Source organism: Anopheles coluzzii, chromosome 2, assembly GCF_943734685.1.
Source record: "Anopheles coluzzii chromosome 2, AcolN3, whole genome shotgun sequence".
Classification (NCBI taxonomy): domain Eukaryota; kingdom Metazoa; phylum Arthropoda; class Insecta; order Diptera; family Culicidae; genus Anopheles; species Anopheles coluzzii.
The window spans coordinates 86,343,752-86,364,353 of NC_064670.1; the positions used below are offsets into that span (position 1 = coordinate 86,343,752).

Below are 20,602 nucleotides of genomic sequence, written 5' to 3' on the forward strand. Positions count from 1 at the left end.
GTTTCATCAGGTTTAGAGAGTGTTCATGTCTCAGAGGCGTATGTGAGTACCGGTACTATACAGGTACTATATAATCCCAGCTTCGTCCGTCGCGACCGGTTCTTAGATATGAAATGATTTCTCAGGTTGCAGACTGACCGGTTGGCAGCCAGCATCCTTGCGCGCAACTCAGCTTCCATGCTATTGTCGTAGCTTTGACCCAAGATAGGTGAGTTCTGGGACGACTCCAAAAGTGCGTTCACCTATCTGTACGTCATGTCTACGTAGATTCTGATTATTTATTGGAAGGTCCGCTGATGTTGCCACCATCAATTTGATTTCGCTTATCTGCAATCCGAGGTTCTTTGGCGCATGATCGATTCCTTGGTAGGCTTCTGCTACATAGGAAAGTAGCAGACCATTGATGTCTATATCATCAGTGTATGCCAGGACCTGATGATAGAAGATGTTTGCCGAAGTTACTAACCTCGAGTCCTGCATGGCCCTCTCTAGTACCAAATTGAATAGGAGACAGGCCGGCCCATCTCCCTGGTGCAGACTATTGATTCCATCCCTTCACCTGGCAAGTGACATTGGTTATAGTCATTCTAACTAGCCTTATCAGTTTGCCCGGAATTCCAAAAGAGCTCATAGCGTCGTATACTTTTACCCTGACTATCATGGCAGCTTTGGAATCAATGAAGTAATGGTACGTGTTTTGTCATCTGCCATCTTCTCATATGTTGCAAATCTAGTCAGTGGTTTATTTTGCATTTCGGAATCCCCTTAGCTAGTTTCCGGCTATCTTTTCAACATGAGAGACAAGCCGATCATGCTGGATCATGGAGAATATTTTGTTTTTCAACACCGTAATACCCCTGTAGTTTTTGCCGTCCAACCTGTCTCCTTTCTTGTATATAGATAATGCCGAGATTCCAATCACAAGGCATCGATTCGCTATCCCACTCCTCGGCAACAATTAGATGAATCTCGTTTGTGCACCTCCATTCTTGACCAGTTCAGCTGCGATTCCGTCGGTTCCGGGTGCCTTGTTTTTGTGCCTACCTGTTGAAAAATGGTTTAATAATGAGATACTTACTATCTCTCGATGTATCTTAAGGTCTAAAGGCATACATACTGTAAAACGCTCAAGAATTACCTTCAATTTATTTACAACACATAAAAAAACACTTCATAAGAACATAAGTTGATAGGAAGTTTGATTTGTACATTACCAATTTCTGAACTTGTGTAAGCAAAACTTTAGTAAAAAAGTTAGTTTGCTACTTCCATTGCCCGCCTCGATCGCCCAACACCAGCATCAGCATCATCGTCTTGCGGACTAATAATAAAAGCAGTTTATTGCCGCCAGTGAAAGTTAATTACTTTTTACTTTTTTCCAGCGCTTTGCTTCCAGTATTCACGCACAGTGTTTTAAGGTTGAACGCTTCATTTTGATTTACCTTCCTCCGTTAAGACACCTTAACACATAGCACATGCTTGTATCACTCAGCCTACGATAAATCCTTATCCAGTGCCACAGTGTCGCACAGTGAGCCATAGCCATTTCACCGCTTCAACGCTTCCCCGGACGTGCCTCCTAGTGCAGCAGCGGCAGCTTGAAACGAGACACCAGCTCCTCCCGTTTTCTGGCCCGTGGTGACTGAGAATCGGTTCCGCATGGTGACAATAATCATACCCATATACGTAGTGATAGTCGTGTTTGTGACACTGCTGGTAATACTGTAGGGCGAGCGAGCAGCAAAGCGCCCCGGCCCAACCCTCCCAAATGAGTGCCCCTCCCGCCGGTGCCACGGTCGTATTCCGATGTTGTTGCGCTCCGAGCGGCTACGGTACAGGTTGGCTGGGTTGCACTGGTGCACGTGTCACCGTGGCTGCTGCTGCTGCTGCTTCACTGCTGCCGTGCGCTAGACAGTCGATCCGCTCGTGAGCTCCACCGTGGTCCGAGGCTAACGCGTGCAAGGCTGCTGTTGTGTTGTGTGTGTGTTGTCCGAGTACCATCCGGCCGGCCGTTTTCCGTGCCGTTTCCGTTCGCATTCCGTACCGGGGTCGGCGCTCCAGTGCAAGCGCAACCGTCTAGCTGCGAGGGCGGCCACCTCTTCACGTGTAATCCGCGGGTCGCGCTAGTACTGTCGCACAGTACTAGCAGCGCCTAGCCAGTGGCCGCAATAGCATCGACACGCAGGTATCCCCGGGGCCAGAACGCACCGGCGCGGACAGCGAGCGGGACGTGGGCGCAGCGCAGGCCAGCGATCATGGCGAAGGTGTCGGCAAGCACGCACCAGGACCCGGCCATCCTCGACATGATGGAGATCAGCAAGAAGCGCCCGCCGAAGCTGAAGTCGGCCGATCGCACTGTTTCGATGCGCATCGACAACTACTCGCCGGGCAGCGGTGGAGCCGGTGGACCTGGTGGGGGTGGTGGCCCTGGTGGCGGTGGAGGATCTTCCGTTGGTGGAAGCCGCGAAGGTGGCAGCGGGAGTGCTACGGGTGGGAGCAGTCCGATCATGCTCGACAACAGCCTGATCGTGCACCACAGCCCGGTCGAGCGGCTGTCCCCGATCTCGATGCAGAAGCACTCGCCCGACCCGAAGGTGTTCTTTCGCAGCGAAGCCTCACCGACCTCGCTCAAGGTGGAGGATCCGTGGAGCATCGCGCGGAAGCAGTTTCGCCGCTCGGACACGCTGCACGTCTACTCGCCCTCGATGCATCAGCTGCGCAAAGCCACCTCGTTCCATTCGCGCAGCAACAGCGGCGGCTCCAACCCGGACGAGATTGTGGCCGCACCGATCATCCGGCACAGCAGCGTGCGGCACACGCATATCTACCCGCGCGAGTACCTCGTCAAGCAGGATAGTGGCGGCGGCGTCAGCAGCGGTGGCGGCGAAGACGAGGATGCTGACGGTGGCAGCGGCGGCCGCTGCTGCCGCGGCCAGCTACCGCCAGCACTCGCCCAACGTGAGTGCCAACCGGCGCAACTGCCATATGCATCGCTCGTTCAACGATCAGCAGAAGCGCAATGCGGCCTTTCTCCGGCGGGACTCGGTGAAGTTTCACTCGCTCGGCGACGACATCCCGGCGGAGGTGGTGGACCGGAGCCCGCGCGAAGCGAAAAAGTTCAGCTCGGCCAACGCGTCGCTGGAGAACGAGATCTATCGGTCGCGCAGCAACAGCCGCACGGACAAGAAGGGCGAATCGTTCTCGGACTTTGTCAGCCGGCAGAACAGCAAGAAGTACAACCAGAAGAACAGCACCACCAGCCTCGACCAGGCACTGCCGTACGTGGGTGGGAGCGGCGGGGGCAGCTTTCGGCGCTCCCTCATCCAGCACTCGAATGCGCACCTGCTCAGCCCGAACCCGCCGTTCCTGGACGACTTCAAGCCGCAGAAGTCGCCCATCTTCGATCAGAAAAAGTCCTACTCGCTGCGCTACAAGAACGGGCGGCAGGATGCGCGGGAAAACTTTAAAGCGAAAAAGTCGAAGAGCTTCATCGTCGATCTGGAGCCGCCGCCGCCGGCCATCATCAGTGCGACCGGCAGCCCGTACCGCAAGGACAGCATGGCCTTCACGCCGGAGGAAGCGGACAAGATATACAAGGCGTCGCGCAAGCTGTCCTCCAACCTGATGCTGGACGACATCGGCCGGACGACGGACATATCGCCCATCCCGATGGACATCATGGACATCAACTACGGCGTGATCATGAAGACGTACCAGATGAACCGCCAGAAGTCGCTCGGTGCGTCGCGCAAGGGCCGGCGAAAGTTTGCCGACAAGAAGCTGGCGGGCAGCAGCTTCGACGACGATACGGAATCGTCCAAGAAGCGCAAGCGCATCGTCTGTATCGTGATGACCGTCTTCCTCGCGCTCGCCCTGTTCAGCGTGCTGGCGGTGCTGGTGACGCTTACCCACACCAGCTCCGGCGGTTCCAGCACGTCCACGCAAACCAAGACGCAGTACACGTTCGCACGCGACACGCCGATCCACGCCATCCCGACCTACATGGTGTCGAAGGACTCGCCGAAACACTACAACGGTGCCAATTGATGCGGCAACTTTAGCCGCTCGCGCCCACTGAATGCGCCCGTGTCCCGCTGGCAGGCACGCGGCAGCGGCAGTGGTGGCGGCGGCGGCGGCGGCACCGGCGGTGGTGGCGGTGCAATTACGTCCGACACCATCAGCTGTCTGGTGGAGCAGCACAGTTAGTAGCGCCTGGGGCGACGTCGTCGTCGCCGGCGTAGTGTTGTAGCGGTTAGCCGTAATGGAACTAGCGGAAGCGACAGCAACAGCACCAGCGAGGACGTTACCGCCCATCGTAAGGTAGAGCAGGGGGACGGAGCAGCAGGAGGGAACAGCTTCCGTGGTGGCAAGCATGGTGAACTTAGCGCGAACATAACAATATCCAACGAAGTGCCAAGGACGACCCGGGCGCAACAGCATCGTTACGCACGTGGACGGCCAAATTTTTTTAGAAACAATCTCATCGGACGCCGGAAACGGGTATGGAGGCTGCGGTTACCGGCAAACATCGCTCGGGTTCGAGCAGCACTGATACAAACCGTAGCAAGAGGTGCCGATACTGGCGGTGGCAGCGCCTAGCACGGTGCATAGGAACAGTAGCGGCAGTAACAGGAGATGCCACGGAGCTTACCAGTAGAGAGAAAAGGAGAGAGTGTATGTGTCGGCTTGAAGAAAAGGAAGACGTCACGAAGTGCGCGTTGGGTCGTGAGTGAGTGGTTTTGTGAGAAGAGTATGGACGAGCACGGGCTCGTACACGACTGCAAAGTGTGCCAAGCGATCACGGGGACGATCGGACGGGATCCACGCCACGATTCAGCCGGTAGCCGGTATCGACCGCAATGGAGGAGCAATCGCATCTAACATATACGAAACAATAAGTGGATCTAATCTAGTGCAATATTAATCGGAACGTCTAGCGCGCTGAACGCGAAAACAGAACTCTACCACTACCACGTAACACGTAAAACATAACTCTAAACAAAAGACAAGCATGATAAACTAAAACACGGGAAAGCGAAACTAAAAGCCCATAAAAAGGAAGCAGAAAGCATATTTATTGGGAAAAACATTTTAATAAAGCAAACTAAAAAGCATAGCATACGAATATAACCTTGAACGATGGATACTGCAGGAGAGGCGGAATGCTTACCGGAAAGGCATATTACTAGTGTGGACGGTATCGCAACATCTAACCTTAAAGTACATCACGTCAAACAATAAAGCAACATAAAGTAAACGGACAAAATAATCACTAAAAACGTTAAACAAACAAACAAACATGCAAACAAAACCAAACAAAACTTAATCAAAAGCCAACCATCAAAAAGTGAAGTAAACATAACATATACTAACAAGTAAACGCATAAAAAAGATAACCCATAATATAGATTCCGTGTATGCAAACGTAGCAACTGAAGATATTGTGGACATCGTGTAGTACGTTTTTTATATAATAAAACAAAACAAAAACTGAAGCGCACATATATCACACTGCAGAAATGTACGCAAACTGTACCATTTCAACGGCCGTGAATGAAATACGTCATAAGGTGTGTCAGTTAGGTTCCATTTTGGATACCGAATCCATCTACTGTTCGTCAGTGCAGAAAAGTAAAGCTAGTATACGGAAGTGTCGTGTAGCGTTATTTCGTTCGTTAGTGCCTATTCCTGGTGTTTTGGTCTTCCCTTTGTTTTGTTGTAAACCACTATCACAACAGCGAGTACATCCGCGTACGCAATGGTGATAATTGCATATTAGAATGTCGCATGAATAGTCGTCCACGCGTTGTACCGAATGTCAACACACAACACCTCAACGTCCTGTCTCGTTGCGCACAAGCAAAAATAAGAAAAAAAAAGGAAACTCACCTACCCTTGTTCATCACCGTCAGAACTGGACTGTCATTAAGTACGGCATTTTCAACGCTAGTGGCCTTAAACAGTAACACGCCGAAATGGAGCATGGGAGCGCAAGCGTGGCATCGTGTACGGTGCCGTTTATTGACCTGACTAGGTTTCACTTCGAATGAGTTCGTTCGTTGAGCGAACTTGTTCGACCATGAAAGTGTCCGTGCGCGCGAACCATTTTATGCTCCATTAGTGGATACATCAACATGAAAGAAGCAAAAAAGGTGTTGATTGCACAGGTAAGGGGTTTTTGTGGTATTAAGTTTTTGGTTTACTCAAACATTGAAAATATTTATTTTAAATCAAGTCATTAATTTCAACCCAAAAGCTCCCAAAAAGCTGCGAAAATTATACATATTGGTATTATTTTTCATTTCATGGAAATATCTCTATTTATGTATACTAATATTAAATGATTTATGAAATCAAAATTAGAAATAAATGTAGCCACTTTGCATGGTTATTTAAAACCAATTGTTAAACTATACATGGGTCATATTTATAACGATTCCAATTGATTACTATTACGGAGTGATTTTTTAAGAGAAAATTTTGTCTATTTAACGTTATATTATTCACAGTGGTTTATTGCCTCATAATGAATTTCGTCCGTTCTAGTGATTTACGCGTTATACAAAAAAATCGTTATCTTTTTCAAATGATTTGCATTAAGTGAAATCATGGATTCCTGTACTACCAATGTGCTGATGCGCATCTGAAACAATGAATTATGTCTTTATAATACTAATATTTAGGAAGATATTTGTAGTTTACTATTTATTTGTCACTTCATTTCTACTTTCTCGAAAAAGAGGTCGATTGGTTAAGTCTTTTACTTTAGAAAACAAGCTTCAGATCGGTTCCAGTGTGTTCCGTTATTAGACATTTCTGAAGCCTGACATGAAGCCATACGAAGCTCCTCCAGCTGATAGTAGTAATAAGTAGATCCAGAAAAGCGTATTAGAAACTCAAGTCAATATACCTAATTATACCTATTTCATCACACAATTATCCATCGACACCACTCCTCCTGGCAATAAAATTATGATATATTAAAAGATTCTTTGTATTGAACTCTCATTTGTCTGAGATAATCAACATTAACAAATTTTTAACATTACCCTCCCACAAAATGTATCCCAAACACGAAGTAATTTTCTCGTTATGCAAGATTTCACTCGTTAAGAGAGTTTTTTGTTGAGCATTTATATTTGCTCGTCATGAGAAAAAAAACTCGTTATATATAAAAATATTCCATTTCAATTATACAATGGAGGCGCCTGGTGGTTCATTGAGCGTACAAAGGATACAGGATACAGAAGCACTAAACACGAAAAATTACGAATATTTCTATGCAATAAAAACAATTATTAAAGTTATCAATATAAATAAGTTTGTAACTCTAACAAACTACTCTTGTTTGTGGGGCATTTCAAGACACTTCCGTATGACGTCAAAGCAAAAGAAACAGACAGATGCACCGGAAACCACTACAGGCAATTACATTTTTTTTCGGTTTATTGCCTCGTACTTTTATTTGGTGTTGAACGAGTTGACCACCGGTACTAGTGCTACTTTTACGAGCTGTTTTGTGCGATTCAACCACTCAAACATTTTCGTATCCCTGCTGTCTACGTTTGATGTTTGGGAAACCCGAACGATAGCTCATCTTTGGCATCCCTTCTCGCTTCGGCACGTACACAATATTGATCGCAAATAAAGGTCTTTTCATTTTCTAAAGGTATGGGCTGCTAGGTAAACGTGTTTTTTTCATTTTCACGGTATTTTGCTAGTCCTTAACATTTCTATTTTTGTTGCGTTTCTGTTTCTATTTTGCAATACTTTTTCCAATATCTCTTCAACCAGAAAAGTATGCAACCTCTTGCTGACAGAAGAAAGATCCTTTCCCAAGTAGCTTTGAATGAACCGTTTACCTTGCCAGTTCACACAACTTTACCTCTACCCAAGTGTCTTCCAATTTATTTCTAGCCAATTGAGTTCGTTGGTGCTTCATGGGTAGTTAATCTGGATATTGTCCTTCCAACACTCCCCACACACACGCACACACACACAGACCCACACACATTTGCAAGGTCGCTTGGGGCAGTAAATTCCGTCAGCGAATTATAAAATAATCATACGCTGGAGCGAGAACTCGCTGACAAAATGTTAGCGAAACAGGGCTACCGGAATGTTCCCCCATACTCTAGCGTTCTAGCTAAAAACGACCTTTATCTTTTTTCCCTCTACTTGTTTTTGTCTCTGATGGCATTTGGTTAGGATTTTTCTCCGCCTTTGCCTGTTTAGCTCCCATTCCAGTGGTCTTCTTCTGCCCATCCCAGGTCACCAAAGCTCCACGCAACTCAACACTCCTCAAACAAAACAATGTACAAAAAAACACTCCCACAAAAAAAAACCTCCCACCTAACGAGACCATCGTCTGTCTTTGACATTTTACGAGCCAGCAGCACGAGTGCAGAAAAGCAAAGACTTATGCGAAAAGATGCTCCAACGCACGCACCGCACTCTCACACACACACACAAATACACGGAGCGTACGAAACAAACCCATAAAACAAGCAATGGTAATACCATGTAATTCCATTGTTTCATGTTTCCCTGCGAAAACGTTAAATTTCGATACCATCCCGGGTCGGAAGCAGGGAGAATGCTGGACACACTGCAAATGCGGCCTGCAGCCCCGGGTAGACCAGACCCGGTTCGATCCGGCAAAGATGAAACCGAAACCAAAATGGTCCGCAACGGGTTTACCCACCCTTGGGCGTGGGCATCTGCCGTTTTATTTACTCTTCTGTACTGTTTGTATGCCTGCGATTGCGTATGAGTGTGTGTATGTGTGAGTGTGTGTTTATCCGTTTTGGGCTGCTCCGCACCGTGAAGCTTTGAAAACCGACCAACATTGTTCGGTGCTTCCGCCGGGCCTGCAAATTAACCCACCGAAAGGAATCTGATTTAATTCAAATTAAACTACCATCTTACTGTGCCCAAGCGACCCAACAAGACTGGCCGATTTCAACAGCGTGAAAGAGGCCTCTTCATCTCGTAAATCAATTTTATTTCAACGTGCCTGCCTAGGCGTTTTGTTTCGTGACGGTGGGGGTTTGCTTTGCCCCAAGTCTAAATATTGTGCCTATGCCGCCCTTCGGGGGGAGGAGGGGGGGGAGGGGGGAGGAAGGCCGTGGGGTTTCACTTAATTTCTCCGGCAAAAATACTTGCAGAAGGGAAGTTTTTGTATTTAATGCTTTTGATTACATCTTTATGTGAGTTTAATGTTTCAACTGAACCATTCTTACACCAAATTGAAGTGATTGTTTAGTTAAGCGAGCTTTCATTAGAAAATCAATTAAAATGATCATTACATTTGAAGGACGTCGAATTCGATAGTGAAATAAACGCAATGTGTTTTTTTTTTCTTTTTTCCAGGTAAGCATTAAAAGGACTGGGCGATTGAGAAGAACAGACACTGGCAAGGATAAGTAGAAAAAATATCAAATGGATTTACTAAATGTTATTCAATTATTTTGTGAAATACTTATTTGTTTTTATATGTTATTTGTGAATATAGACAAGTAATTATATTTTTCATAAAGAGGACAAAAATTCAACATAAAAATCATTATCACTTTACAAACGCGTTTACAAATCAATTTAATCTTTTTTATTTCGTTTTTTATTAAATCCGTTGTTTTTTTATTAATTTGAAGTAAATAATTTAGCTAAACGTGATATGGTCTAGAGACTGTTTCAATCTATCTTATCATATTAGCGGATAAATTTCACTTTTGAAAATACATTATACATAATAATAAAATTTTGTTAATTCTTATTCTTTTTACTGAGGTTAAAATAGTTATGATTTTTTAAGAATATTAAGCGACGGTATTTCAGTACCAAATTCTGGGATTATTTTGTAAAATGATTTCCAATTGTATATTATATCCAAACATTGTTTAAATGTTGTTGAAATTGTTTATTCAACAGATTCGATCTGAACATCTCATGTCAATATACCTTTAATATAACTTTCATGTGTTGTAAAGGGAAAATTATGACGTAATCTGATTTTGTTCACTCGTTGTTGTTGTTGTAGTTATTTTATTTTTTACGAGGCTTTTGAGCTTTTACCTTTCTCGTTTTGTTCACTTTTAAAGTTATTGCAAGTTTAAATCAAACTACAATTAACTTCAAACATAACATCAAAATTTTAGCGTATCTATTTGAAAATCATAAAATTAAACTCAGAAGCAAATCCAATGCAATCATTTTCAAAACTACTATCTTGTCACGCCAGATGTACATATATTCTACCATAGCTACATATTTGGACAGTCATTTATCGCGATTTGCGGACAATTTGGAAGGCATAGATAAAAGAGTGAATATATTATTTGAGCGGAATGCTATTTCACTTATTTTTATATTTTTTCAACCATTATTAAACCCTTTATCACATGACTTAAATTACGAAAGAAATGAATTTAGAGAAATAGCATAACTTTAAGAACACTTCGATACATGTAGGCCTTATGCGATAACTTATACAATTAAAAATCGTTCAAAACATTATTATAACATATTTTATAGAAGTTTTACCGAAATAAGTGTTATTATAATTTTTTGATTGTTTGAAAAGTTTTATTGGGATATTTGTGAACCTATAACTTAATGTTTATGAATATTGAATTAAAAAATCTGAAACACAAATTATAATATTGTTAATAGAGTGTATATAGTGAATATAGTGTATATAGGAGTTTAAATATAATCTTCCTTTTTGTTCCTCTCACCAACCACTTTTCTCTTAGACCGCAAAAAGCAAGAAATCATATCAATTTTTTTTTTGTAGGAAGAAAAACTTTAGTCCAGGGATCCAAACTAGGGCACGCGGGCCACATGTGGCCCTCGAGAACCTAAAATGCGGCCCGTGATGATTTTGTAAAATAAATCTTTGAATATATTCATCAAAACTTCATTTTTTACTTTTTGAAACGAAATTCAAGCTACATACATTTTATATATTGACTTAGTATTTTCTTATCAAAACGAGATTTAAACTTTGTCATATTAAAGGTAGCGTCGTAACAGCCCCCAACACCGTTAAATGCCGTGCAATGTGGCAAGCGAACGGAAATGTTTGGATACATAAGACATAAGAAAAATATTACAAAATCAACAATAAAATATTCATATTTTTAATTTACCATAGTTCGATAAAAGTATCGAAAACTTCTTGTTCTTCTTTTTCTTCTTTTTTGGCAAGTGAGGATGTATTCTCCTGCATTTGACATTTCAAATATAATCAAAGTTTTACCCATTCTTTATTTTGACCTGACCGTTGTCATTTGGTATTCTTTTGTTATTTTTGTTTTGGTTCATTTTTTTATCTTTATATGCTAATTGGTTTATACGGTTTAGATTTCTATTTGGTTTCTATTTGGTGGGTGAAATTATTTAAAACAAAATTTCTTTGCCTCATTTTTCTTTCCATCTTTCCTATAGTCTGTCGAATGTTATGTCTCCCCTAGTTGTTACATTCTTTTTGCAATTAAAAACTATATGCCACCCTGTATTTTTGTTAGGCATCCTGTTTCCTGTGTTAGGTACAATGCTGTTTCCACTAACTTCATTTTGGCCAGCTAAAATGGTGACAAGTCGTGTCCTGTTTATAATCTGTTTGTTATTCTAATTGCTGACGGGTTTATATTTATGTCTTTCTCCCACGGTACCATTCTTTGAAATGCCCGGAATTTTCCCCTTTTTGGATTGACATTGTTCTTCGTAGCAATATTCTGTTTCTCTATCATTTATATTTTAAATTTTTCATATTCATCAAAGAAAAACCTTGACAAAAGATGATTTTTGTTTTTGATGTTTAATCCTGGCAAATGCCCTCTCTGCAGTGGGAAATCTGGCATGCTTTTTAACACGCATATATTATATGCAACAGTATAAGTTTTAACCGCAATATACAGTAACTATTTAGAAGTAAATATTGGCACACTTGAACAAAAATAATTAATTGATTGTTTTTATAACGGGACCAATCCTTTTTCAGATTGTTTTTTAACCTCTTTGGGTTTATTTTTTACCCATACACAGATCAACAACTTCGAATCAATGTATTCTTCTTGTCTAACATCCAGATTCTATTTCTTGATTGATCAATTTCAATGTTTCATAAACTATTCATCGAATTAAAAGCTCCCCATTCTGTGCCATGCTTAAGATAATCATGCAACATTCATTTCCCTACCAAACGAGCTAATGAGCTTGTTTATGCTACACACTAAACGGTTGAACATAAATAAGCTCATCAATTATGATTTTAATAAGCCATTTAATCATTCCCACTCGACCGACCACTTTGCCGACCGCACAGAACATAATTGATTCCAAAGACAACCAAAGAACGATGAAATTAGCAAAGGAGTGCAAATCAATAAATTGCTCTCGCCGTTGGATTTGTATTGATAATGGTAAAGCAAGTAGCCCCAATACCAATCGCCTTCCACTGAGAGAGACGGCGACAAAAAACGAAACGCAAAGAAAAAAGAAAAGAAGATTGATATTCATACTATTCAGTACAACAAACAACTCACCGCTCAGTGCTCACCGGTCCCAAGCCACAAATTCCGGAACTGGGGAAAGATTTTATCTCATGTCATCAATCGGAAATCCGCCCGACCGTCGCGGGGAAAGCGTCAATCGGAGCCCGGATGGTTTGGGGTCGGTAAAACGACAGTCTGATAAATACCAGAGCACCGGTCGCATTCTACAGACGCTTTATCTTCTATCCCTTCATCCGTGAAATAAGAATAATGCTGTGCGTGCTTTGCTGGGTGGGTTGTACAGATAAGAAAGAAGAGACTCACACACAAAAAACGCACCACGGGAGCTATCGTGATAGAACGGTACCGTGAGCTGATAAAAGCACAATAGAATGGTTGTTCTCAAGTGTTGTTTGTTTTGCTGCTTGCTGTTGGCTTTACCATCAGATACAATTCCTCGCGGTGGAGTACTGCGTCATTGTTAGGGGAGGTAGAACGTAAAGCGATAGTACTAATACATTCCAATACCTTCATACTGAGTCCTGCCCAGTACATCCAGTAGATACCCATACTTAAAATCTCTCTGTTTTGTCTCTTCCCACTTCTCCTTTCGTCTTTTTTGTTTTGTTTTGCAGTGCGCCAAGAAAACGAACGTCTCATGCGAGAGTCTCTCGATAGGGCGAAGATGATTAAAAACTACACCGAGTACAACCGGATGATTGGCGGCGATGAAATTCCTTAACGATTTATCCTCGGTCCGATATGCAATGTGCCCGCATCCCGCATGCCGATCTGCTGCTCCCTGGTCCCACTAACTGCCAAGCTGCTTTGACTTCATCCGTGGTGGGCGCTGCCATGGCATTGGCATGACTCTGAACCACAACATCACCCCATCGCTCAAGACCTCCAGGATACTCGTTGTGGGAATTTGAACCGTCTGCGGCAAAGAAACAGAACCGGTGGACATCGGAACGCACCTTGGGCTGTGCTCGGTTTGCCGGAAGCGGCAAAATGTAATGGAATCAACAGGCCAACTTCACTTCACATCCCCCGCGGACCAATTTTAGGTTAGCATGGTTGTAGCAAGCGTTACACCGACCTCACCGCACACTTAACGACCTCCGGATGCACAAAAACAAAACGCCCATACGGCTAATGGACGGCATGTCTCGTCAAGAGCGCCACGTCTGGGTAGAAACATGCTTCAAAATCCACAGTGACGGAGCAGTTCGTTCTTTTTTCTCTCTATCTCCCTCTCTCTCTCTCTCTTACCAGCTATTTTAGTACACGTCCAGCGTCTGCATATCATCGTGACTAATTTCATACAACCCATCACTCTCGGGCAGGTTAAAACTCGCTCGTCAAGATAGGCAGGCAAAGGGTAGTAAAAAAGAAAAGAAAACGATACAGTGTCGAATACAGATGCATAGGCGGTTCTCTTCTGTTTACCCAACTCCAGCGACAAAAGCACGGCGTGGAAAGGAGTGATGTTTGAGGGACGTTGTTGGGTCACGATTACCGACACACCACGCCAGAGACCGAAACCAAAAAAAACACATACACACACTCAAACACCTAAGAAAAGGTCCAATTTCATCCATTCTGCGGGAGGATGAGACAGTGCTGGTGGTGGAGGTGGTGTGGTGTTTCCACTCGCACCAACCACGTAATGGTTCCCCGAAATTTGTGCCGTGCAAATATAATCACTTTCTGATGGCGCTAGGAATGGTTCCAGGGGTGGAATAACGAGAAAACAAAAAGGGGGCAACAAGACCCTTCTCGCAAAAGCACAATCAATTTAGTAGCTGCAGACGGATAGGAGCGCAAACACACAAAAAAGGGGAAAAGAACAAAAAACAGCTCAAACACAAAGATTGGACGCACGCGCCCGTACACGCGAGCCCGGCAAGAATTGTGACAAAAATGGTGACGATGCTTCTGGTTCTGGATTAGTTTCGACACGCGTTCGGGATGGTAAAATGGCTTGTAGCTTTTCCGTATGCTTGCCCTTTCGAGGGATGATGAAGCAATTTGTTTGCAAGGCAGCGGGAATTGTTTTAAGCTATTTTGTGGCGTTCTGGCTCGGTTGCAATTGAATTAGTTTCATTCTGCAAATCACTGGGACGTTTCAAGTATTTAAACGTCTTCAACTCATGTAGCATTACGGACTTTTTGGACTGTTCCTACTGAAGGATAACTCACGTTTCCCAGACCCGACCGGTCCCGTGGTACAGTCGTCAGCTCGCAAGGTCTAACAACATACATGTCCAGTAAGGACCGTGCCACCCTATACGTAGGACTGACTATGGGTAATCAATAAGACACTGATAACCATAGCACTGACCCAACAGTGGTAGAGACAGATCTTGATCGACAACGGTGGTTGAGCCAAAGAAGAAGAAGAAGAAACTCATTTTCAGATAACCCAAAATCATTTAAATTAACTTCAACTAAGAATAGAGTTTTCATGCGGAGAACCATAGGGTTTTTGCATATTTTCTATATATACTGATTTGATTACATTAGGTGCAACAGTCAGATAGGTTATATCATCTAGCCTTAGCTCTACTAAGTTTGTTGGTCTGTGACTATTTGATTCACTTGATCTATTCGAGACTTGATCGCAAGGAGGAGATGCTGTTAAGCTATGTATTAGACAGCTGCAAAAACGGGTGCGCCAAAAAATTGAATTAAAAGGCTTGTGTGTTTAGGACGAACACTAAAAATGTTCACTCACATTCTTAGCTAGAGTTTCTCATACAATTTGATTTTGATTAGAATGAAGCTCAGTTAAAACTGTGCAAGCTTTTCTAAGACACTTTCAATTATTTTTCTCTACACGATTCCTTTTAAAATACGTACAAAGATAAAAACCAATGCTCAGATCATACTAAAAGCATCTGTAATAATGAAGCTCTCCAGCACGATGAAACATTTTCCTTTTTTTTTTAATCATAAGTCAGTGGTGAAAGAAAAATTTCCCAACCTGTACAGTGCCGCCGGTCTGGTTGGGCCGGTCTGGTGGTACAGTCGTTAACTCGTACGACGTAACAACATGCCCGTCATGGGTTCAAGTCCCGAATAGACCGTGCTCCCATACGTAGGACTGACTATCCTGCTATGGTAACAATAAGACACTGAAAGCCAAGCTCACTTCACTAGTGGGCACAGGCAGGCCTTGACCGACAGCGGTTGTTGTGCCAAAGAAGAAGAAGTACAGTGCCGCACGTAAAATGCACAGTTGAGCTTAATTCGAATCCCTTTTTATTTATAAATATATTTTGCGTACTTGCATAACAGTGAGTTACTAAACCAAAACAAAAAAGGAAAAGGCAAAACGAAAATGGATAATGCGACACTTTTCAACTCGAACCCGCGCAAAAGACGTAACATTAATCGACTCTCTCAAAACAGAGAAAAAAAAGAAACTACAACTCGCGCAAAACCGCGACCAATGATGAGATAGAAAATTTAAGCATAAAGAAAGCAGGGTAGCCGGAAATGTTGTTGTGTTGATGATAGTAATTGTTACAATTAGCGAGTAAGATTTTTAAGCAAAGCTTCGAAAAGTATGTTATATAGATGCGTTTATATTTAGCATTGGTGCGCCGTGGAAGGGGGTAGACATGTGGCAACAGTTGTGTGGCTCGCACTATTTACTGGTACTTTCTTTCCTTTCAGCTCATCTGTCCCGGGTTGGCTTGCCGAATACAAAACACGTGCAACAAATGCTAGAAGCGACTGTTTACTGTTTCCTCAGTTTAGGCACAGCTGTACGATACACCAGGACCATAAAGCTCTCCCAGCACAGTCCATCGCAGCTGCGCATGCATTACAAATGTTTAGAAGGTTAAAATAAATGGAAATGAAGGTGGATTGGTTTACGTCCTACATGTCGTTACGCAATGAATTGATAAATGCATCATCTATTTTCCAAACCCATATCTTACATAACACTCTAGAAAACGCTTCCATTTGCGATTAATAACGGTTGACATACACTACACCCAAAACATTATTCTGTACTGGTTTGCCTTGCATGAACGATGGAATGCGATGTGAAGCGAAAAAAAACAACTACGAGGATTAGCACGCCCGATGCGCCAACAATGAGCGCCATCGCTAAGCCACATAAAAATATGAATTGCAATGCAGCATGCACACACGCAGGAAAAGTCAGCACTTTTCGCCGGTCAATGTGAAGCACGCCATAGCCGTAGCGTAAATCCACTCAGCCCACCTGCATCCGGATGGATCCTTTGATGCTGCCGCGTATCAAAACCCTCAAACAACTTCCTATCGCCTCCCATCTTTGCTTCCCTGCCGATGCAGCTGCCCTGCTGTCACTTTCGTTTATAACAAAATAGCCGTTTCGTTCCCTTTTGTCTGTAATCGTCGTTCCCGTACCACGCCTTGTGCGCGGGTAATCGTGTCCAAAGCATCGGCTCAACGACACACAAAACAAAAAAAAAACCAGATTACATTTCTGCCTGTCTTCCCACGCTGTCCTTTCCACACCGACCGACACCCAAACGGTTTTTGGTGCAAGGACAATTTATTAACATCCCATCAACACACTACCACCTGCAGCCCAGGGTAGGGGGAGGATGATGATTGGACGAGTGACGCACCACCGGGCGCAAACGATAATGGTCACGGGGTTCGGGAACGCTATCAACGCTTAAAGAACCGGATAATGCTCCATCCACCCCGGCAGCTTGCGGTCCTGTCGGCGTTCAGGTGTAGATGGCAGTGTCCTTTCAACGGTTGGGGCCCCAGGTGTCAGTTCGGTTTAATACATCGACCCAAAATTTGCGCTTTCGCCTGTCCGCTCACGTCCTCGATGCTCCGATGGATCCAGGCGAGCGTGATCTAGGCGTGATAGGACTTTTTTTTTTCTTTCTTTTTCTCACTACAGCTGATCCCGTCCGGGACTATTGCGTTCGTACATCATCACCAGCATGGCAATGATGATGACGGCGATAGCCCGTGGACGGACGGTCATAAACACGCAAATTGATCATGATTTTGGCCTTGCCGATGTTGGGCGACGATAAGTGAAAATTAACTAGCTCCGAGGTAGGGCGCGCTAGAACGGGATCATCTGGAGCTGTCCCTTTTGGAGCTAGCGCTAAAATTGGGATGATTTTCGGTTCACCTTCACCGTAGCAGAAAGCAGGGAAAGCAGCATTTGGCACACCGGTGGTCAAGCCACCACCAGCTAAGAGTGCGTTTGTACCGTCTTTTCTTATCACTGCTACTTCCACCGACGCGGTGTCTTCCAGTGATTGATGACTGTTGCTTACTCTGGTTTTTGCGTATTTCCACACGGCGAGCGCGTCAGCCGCAAACACATTAATAAAGAGCTTTGGCGGGTGCCGTAGAGACAGAGTAGCAAGCAGTCAAACTTGCCAAAAGTTACTCACTCGCCCCGCGCGCGAAAAGTCCCCGGACGGAATCACACTTTTGCAATTTAGGAATCGTAGAATCGTATTCCTGGAGAGGGGGTGTGGCGAGGGCGTACATTTCCATGCGCCATTCCCATCGCGTGCACAGCTGCTTCCGCTGGAATAGCTTTTTCATCTCCTTTCAGCTTCAGCGATGGCAGCGCGGGATAATATTTATAGGCGAATGATATTTTACGCAAAACCGTACGCTTTCGGGCGAGTAATGCTGCGGGCAAAATTAATCATTACATCCCGCGCGCACCGCTCATTTTTGGGAGAGAGGCGGTAAACTTTCACGCTACCATTTCGGGTGGGTGTGTGTGTGTGTGTTTGTGACAGTACATGAGGTCGCTACCTCGCTTCCTCCTCCAGCGTTCCAGCGGGCATTACTACGAAGCGTTGTTCGCTTCCATTGCCTGCTTGGAACAGACTCAAGGCCCCAAGCACGAGCCCACATAATAATAATGATGACTTCATTACACAGACCATGACCATCTGGTGCCTGGCCCACCCGATCCTGCTACTGCTCTCGCAGAAGTCTCCCACGGGGCGTACAGATCAACCGTCAGTGTATACGTATACGCCCGACAACGGGGTAAAGGATAAACTGTCAACAGCATTCCTCCACTCCGGGTGCGCGTCCCGGCACCGTCTGCTCCCGGAATCACACTCGGAAAGTTGACTAGTGCCAAAGTGATTATGCTTATTTTGTGAATGTGTGTGTGTGTGCGTGTGCCCCAGCCGATCAGGTTGCCGACAAGGACGCCCGCCCACCGGTCTCGAACGATGGGCGCGCGCAAAGGATTCCCCGCCTCGGCTCGGCATTTGCGGTGTTGCAAAGCGAACTTTCGTTGCATATTTATGAGAACAGCAAGTTTGGCCGTGTGCGTGACTGTGTCTGTGATTGCAATTTTTGTGCTGCCTTACTTTGCTGCCTTCGCTTCCCATTTTTTTTGTTGTCTTTGTTTTTAAGGTCAAAAGGTTTTAGTACACATTTTTCGGTGACAGATCCTAAGTTGGGGGGGGGGGGAAGTTGACCGTAGATCGGTTGGTTTGGGTACCATCTTTTAATGGTGATTATTGACCAACGTCCGACCGCCTCGTCATGTTATCCCTGACAGATGGGAGAGAAAAAAAGTACAACACTTGTCTTGTGCGTGGCATCCGCTGAGAAAGGAAAGGGCGTGTTAATTTTAATTGGAAATCGCCAATTACCACAGCAGGAGAAATAGAGAGATAGAGAGAGAGAGTGTGGTGGAAGCGGTTGAGTTCAAAATAATGTGAAATCCTGTGAACCGTGCGCGTAGCGCACCGTATGGTCCAGTGTGATGGAGCTGAACGCGTAAAACAAAATTCACACCACATGGTTACTGCATAATTCTCTTCGTTGCTCTCTGATGATTTTTTGCTTTTCATAAGCTGAAAGTGAATTCATCTTGTGTGATAATTTTATGAGTTTTCTTGCTTGCTACAGATTCTGCGCTAATTAATGAACGCCCTATAATTTTGATAATCGTGCTCGCATTCCTGGCAGCACAACGCACACATTGGAGGTTGTTTTTGTGTGTTGTTTTTTAGTTTATTGAATAGTTTCTTTATTCTTTACTTACATAGTTTCTCTGTAGCTCTTGTTATATTTTGCTGTATTTTTTTCAATAGTTATTTTATGTAGATCTATTATAATGTTTATCAAATTTATCTCATCATTTTACTATCATTTTTCTCCTTTTCTATTGATATTCTTGCAATAAAACGTTTATAATACTGTAATAACACAATACAATTTTAGCTTTTGATGTATAAGCATTACTTTCACTAATATTTGTTCTTGGTTTCCCGCTTTACAAAGCTCCCTCGATCAACACATCACCACACCAACACGATTGGTAGCAAAATAAAATGTGTTTCATATCTTGAACACAACATGCAATGTACACCAAACCATCAAAACTTCCCACGCGGACAATTATATTGTCCCGGTAACGCTCCAAAATGCCACTTGCAGAAGCGACCCATTCTCCCTCCTCCAGCATTATCATAGACCGGTTCCAACAGCTATAAGTATGGTATTATTTATAGTTATGCAACTTCACGCCACAACAGTTTCGCAACAAAGTTTCGTCCACCTTGAACGCAAACTGATGTTTGTTCGCTTTTGATTTGTACCTTTTCTAGCGCGAATAGCTCGGATGGTGACGATTTTTCTCTACGGCTCACCAGTGTCCTGTATCACAGACGTTGGCTTATAAGAAACCTTAAATCAACACAAATAAGAAATAGATATGTGGAGAGAAAGAGAGCGAGAGAAAGAGAGAGAGAAAGAGAGCGGTATACAAAGAGAGATAGAAAAATAGGAAAGAAAAGAACGGACGCAAGAGCATTGAGCGACATTGCTAAGAAAATTAATCCAATCTAACTTTCATCGCACCACACCCTGCTCTTCTATGTGCCACAGAGCAAAAAAATCTGGCTCTACCCCCCAATAACCGTAGCGGATGTATAATTTTCTACATTTGTTACAGTATTTGTTTTAACCATTAGTACTGGCGCTAAGACAGCGAGCCGTGTGTTGGCTTTACTCGTGGTGACATTACAGAAAAGCGGGATTAGAAAATCAATTTCCGCCAGCATTCGCTTCCGGCCAGTCTGGGGACGATG

General features: G+C 44.0%; 2 protein-coding genes across 2 annotated transcripts in view; both read left to right on the top strand.

Annotated features, from left to right (window-relative positions):
- The window catches only part of LOC120948314 (AT-rich interactive domain-containing protein 1B-like), a 34,894-nt gene extending 31,343 nt beyond the window's left edge, over nt 1-3,551 (top strand). The window contains exon 2 of the mRNA XM_040364517.2: nt 1,383-3,551. Coding sequence (XP_040220451.2) covers nt 2,256-3,467 — 1,212 coding nt within the window. The 5' untranslated portion in view covers nt 1,383-2,255 and the 3' untranslated portion in view covers nt 3,468-3,551. The remainder of the gene's footprint in view (nt 1-1,382) is intronic.
- Nucleotides 1-15,963, top strand: part of LOC125908297 (uncharacterized) — a 103,951-nt gene extending 87,988 nt beyond the window's left edge. Inside the window, exon 8 of the mRNA XM_049610946.1 lies at nt 13,133-15,963. Coding sequence (XP_049466903.1) covers nt 13,133-13,239 — 107 coding nt within the window. The 3' untranslated portion in view covers nt 13,240-15,963. The remainder of the gene's footprint in view (nt 1-13,132) is intronic.
- The last annotated feature ends 4,639 nt before the right edge of the window (nt 15,964-20,602 follow it).